At 55.5% G+C, this 4,107-nt stretch overlaps 1 protein-coding gene across 1 annotated transcript; it reads right to left on the bottom strand.

Annotated features, from left to right (window-relative positions):
* Positions 1-1,570: 1,570 nt before the first annotated feature.
* On the bottom strand, positions 1,571-3,505 carry LOC4336231 (serine/threonine-protein kinase OXI1). The gene is made up of 2 exons (XM_015778100.3): positions 2,990-3,505; positions 1,571-2,876 (listed from the first exon to the last, which is right to left on the bottom strand). The coding sequence occupies exons 1-2, from the start codon at positions 3,397-3,399 to the stop codon at positions 1,898-1,900; spliced, it is 1,389 nt and encodes a 462-aa protein (XP_015633586.1). The 5' UTR covers positions 3,400-3,505; the 3' UTR covers positions 1,571-1,897.
* Positions 3,506-4,107: the final 602 nt, after the last annotated feature.

Genomic DNA, 4,107 nt, shown 5'->3' on the forward strand with positions numbered 1-4,107 from the left:
AGGAAGAGAGAGAAGAGCAGTGGGCTACAGAACTGTAGCCAGCTGCAGCACGGGCTCCAAAATATAATGTGTGTATGACAAGTGGGACTAAATATTAATAGTATAGTAAGCAACTATTGTATGAATTAACTATTATATTAACTATAGATGATTTGGAGCTAAAGCACGCACGCACGTACGTTCCCCGCATCCCCGGGCTCAAAACAGCGAATAAATCGGCCCCGGCAATTCAGGTAGCACACACGACACGAGAACGACAAAAGCAAACATGGCACGGTAATCTCGTCCACACGCAGGCGGATGCATCCAATCCAATCCAAAAACGCCATTGGAATCGGTGCTGCGGGCAAAGAAAGAATAGTTGGTGGCGTCGGAACCGAGTACGTATTCGATTCCACATCGATCTCCACCACCCTACCAGGCCACCACCACACCAAAGGCACCAACAACTTCCACAGATGCTAACGCTGCTAACCCCCCCCCCCCCCCCCACACACACACACACACACAAGCGAACAACTAACCCCGTCAATCTCGGACAAGCTGCATTGTGTAGCAGGTCGATCCCCATTTCAGCCGCTCACGCCGCCCCGGTGGCCGGGCGATGTTTCACGCGCGGAAGCTGCAGCGCAGGCGGTGATCGAGCGAACGGTGGTGGAGGAGCCAAAATTTACGACGCCACCAACCGCGCGGGCATCCGCGCATGTGCGGCCGCGCAGTCACCACTTTACTACTGCCCCAAAACACTTGGGATCCCCAGTACGATGTCAGTTTATGGAAGCCTGATGAGAAATTGAGAATGCATTCAAGCTTGGTACCATCACGCATTTGGTACTGGAGCAGCGACCAGTGGAGTGGGTGCTGATGAGTGAATCCGAGGGCTCCTCTCTCGGCGTGCCAATGGAGAGAGGGACGGTGGTTGGCCAAGTGGGCACCCTCCCTGAGTCCCGGAAAACTTTCACTGCGTGGGCAGCTCAAACGCATTTGTCAGCCACATGGAGCACAGCTATGGTGTCCCAGAGGGATTTTACTACGGTGCATTTTGCAGGAGTAAAAAAGAGTTTATATAAACCTTTTTTTTTGCCAGAACCACGTCGATATAGAACGGTATAAACCTTGACCTTTTAAAGATAGTGAGTATAAGCCTTAACTTGCCAAACCAAACTTTAGACATGGTACACTTTCTTAATCAGTTGTTTGAGTTAACGTATGGCTAACCATATTTTTCATGTGACCCACGTGTTAAATACACCTTTTCTTTTTCTCTTAAGCTTGTGTAAGGGTGGCTATCCATACTTCTTGTGACAAGTCAGTAAGTCACACCTTATCTGGGTTTAACAAAGTTAACCATCAATCAAGCGACCCCAGTACCTCATTTCCAGCCATGGATTATGTTTTCTGTTTGCATAGGTACCTCATTGATGGCGCAAGGGCACTTCAAAGCATTTACTACTTTGAGAGAATGTTGCAGAAAAATGTACAAAACCGTGACCATTTCTATTACTCCCACTGAAAGGAAGTAACAGGTATTAACATCAATGGCTACCCAAAGCGAAATGGAACACATGGATGGACACAACATTAGGCCAATTTTGCTGTTCATCATTCCTTATGTACACTCTTCAGTAATCCCCTAGCTTGCATCGTTGCACGGGGAAATGTATCCAACAAAGAAGAAAATAAAAGGGAAAGGGGAAAAATACTATACAGACTGTACTCCATTAAACACAAGAGCAAAGTCGATTTATGTACTCCACCGCGCCGTACTTTGTCTTAATTATGTCTATTACTAATAGAGACCCCCATAATAATTCTAGTCCATAGAAAAAACCAAAATAGCTATGTAATTTTCCATTTTTAAGAGAGAGAACGCTAAAAAAGAACTCAATAAATACGCTCAGAAAAATACGGAGAAATCGCCTTCTTTGGACGGATCTCTCCTCTGCTCGCCATCGCCGACGGCCAGAGTTCCACCTGCCTCCGGCGAAGGCTTCTCCACCACACCCGCTGCGGCCCCGCCGTCATTGGCCGCGAACACCTCGTTGACGACCTTCTCGACGTCGAGCACCTCGCCGGCCTCGTCCTCGTCCTCCGGCGGGGGCGGGATGAACGGCGGGCGCGCCACGCGGAGGATGCGGTCCCAGTCGACGCCGTTGAAGAACGGGTGCGCCTTGATCCCGCGCGCGCCGATGCGCTTCTCGGGGTCCTTCTCCAGGAGGCGGGCGATGAGGTCGCGCAGCGGCGTCTTCTCGCCGACGAGCTCCGGCTGCTTGGAGAGGACGCGGTAGAACGTCTCCTTCCTGTTCAGCCCCCGGAACGGCGTGCGGCCGTAGAGCATCTCGTAGAGCACCACGCCCAGGCCCCACCAGTCCACGGAGAAGTCGTGCCCGCTGCCGGCGATGATCTCCGGCGCCACGTAGTCCTCCGTGCCCACGAACGAGTTCGACTTCGCTGGCGACCGCACGCCAGCGGCGGTGGAGGACGACGCGGTGGTGGCCGTCGAGGATGAGGACGAGGACGACGCCGAGGCCGTGCGCGAGGTGGACGTTGGCGACGGCGAGTCCGCCGACGCGGCCGGCTTCGTGGCGCCGACCGAACAGAACGGGAAGCACGAGGCCGCCCCCGGTTGCCTCTTGCCCTTCGCGCGGTTCGGGGACGGTGAACTGGGCGGAGGCTCCGGCATGGAATCAGCAATCGTTGCGTCCTGCTCCTCCGGTGGCGGCGGCGGCGTCGGGAGCCTCGTGGAGAGGTCGAAGTCGACGAGCATGATGTGGCCGCTGTCCTGTATCAGGACGTTCTCCGGCTTGAGGTCGCGGTACACGATGCCGAGGCTGTGCAGATAGTCGAGCGCCAGCACCAACTCCGCGGCGTAGAAGCTGCAATCAGAAGCAACAATCAACAACGGCGAGGTGGTTAGTTAACCCATTCGTGCGCGGGTGGGTGGCGGAGAAGCGGCGATGGCCAAACGGGGGGGATGCGAGAAGCGTACCGGATGACGGAGTCGGAGAACATCTTCTCGGTCTGGCGGCGCCGGAGCGAGTTGAGGTCTCCGCCGCCGCAGCGGTCGATGGCGAACCCGACGACGGCGTCGGTGGCGAGGACGCCGCGGAGGGAGGGGAGCAGCGGGTGTCGCAGCGACATGAGCACGTCCCGCTCGAACCAGATCCGCCGGTGCCCGTCCTCGCCGCCGCTCCCGTTCTTCTTGTGCCGCGCCGCCTCCCGCGAGACCGCCTTGAGCGCCATGGAGGCCTCCTCCTCCCCCGCCGCCGCGGGCACGACGTGGAACACGACGCCCTTGGCGCCCCGGCCGAGCATGGACACCGCCCTGAGGTCCCCCAGGCTGAGCTCCCGCGGCAACGCCGGCTCCGGAGGCGAGGGCGCCATCGCCGCCGCCGCCATGGCTGGCGAAGGACCGCGCCGATCGATCGATCGATCGACCAACCGCTCGTGGACGGGAGAGAGGCAGTGAGGAGGGGAGGAGAGGATCCGAGTGGGGTCGGTGCGCGAGGGAAAGCAGGGGAGGGGGGAGCGTGAGATATTGGGGGGGATTATTTGCGGTTTGATTCGAGGGGATTTTATGCGGCCGCCGGCTTCCTTGGAGGCGAAGGCGAAAGGCGAGAAGCGCACGGTCACGGTGTGGTTGAGAAAATTTTTGAATGGCCGCGTTTTACTTGGATTTTTTAGTGGTGGTGTTACGGTTTTGAGGCCATTGAGGGCGCTGTGTCGCGTGGACCGGAATCATCGTCTGGTGCGATGCGAAGTAGTACAGGGGTTTGTGATGTTTGCAATAGAAAAGGGGAGGAAATTGGGGGAAATCGGGTGGATTTCGTCAGGTCTACCTGGGACTGCGGTTGGGGGCCTCGTCTTGCGCGGATTTTGTTGGTCTTTGTACGGCTTCTAGAAGGGCCGTTTGGTCAGAGGCACGACTACAGTGCCCAGAAACTTTTACTGCTCCGTACATTCTTTTCACTCTAGAAGGGCGGTCGTCGAACCCGTTTAAATTAGCTTACTGCACCCAAAATTTATTCAGCTTGTAAATCGCACATAAAATTTAATTTTTAAAGCTTAAATTGGATTCAAATTTTATAAATCGCACTTAAGTTGTTT

The sequence above is a fragment of the Oryza sativa genome, chromosome 4 (genome assembly GCF_034140825.1).
Source record: "Oryza sativa Japonica Group chromosome 4, ASM3414082v1".
Classification (NCBI taxonomy): Eukaryota; Viridiplantae; Streptophyta; class Magnoliopsida; order Poales; family Poaceae; genus Oryza; species Oryza sativa.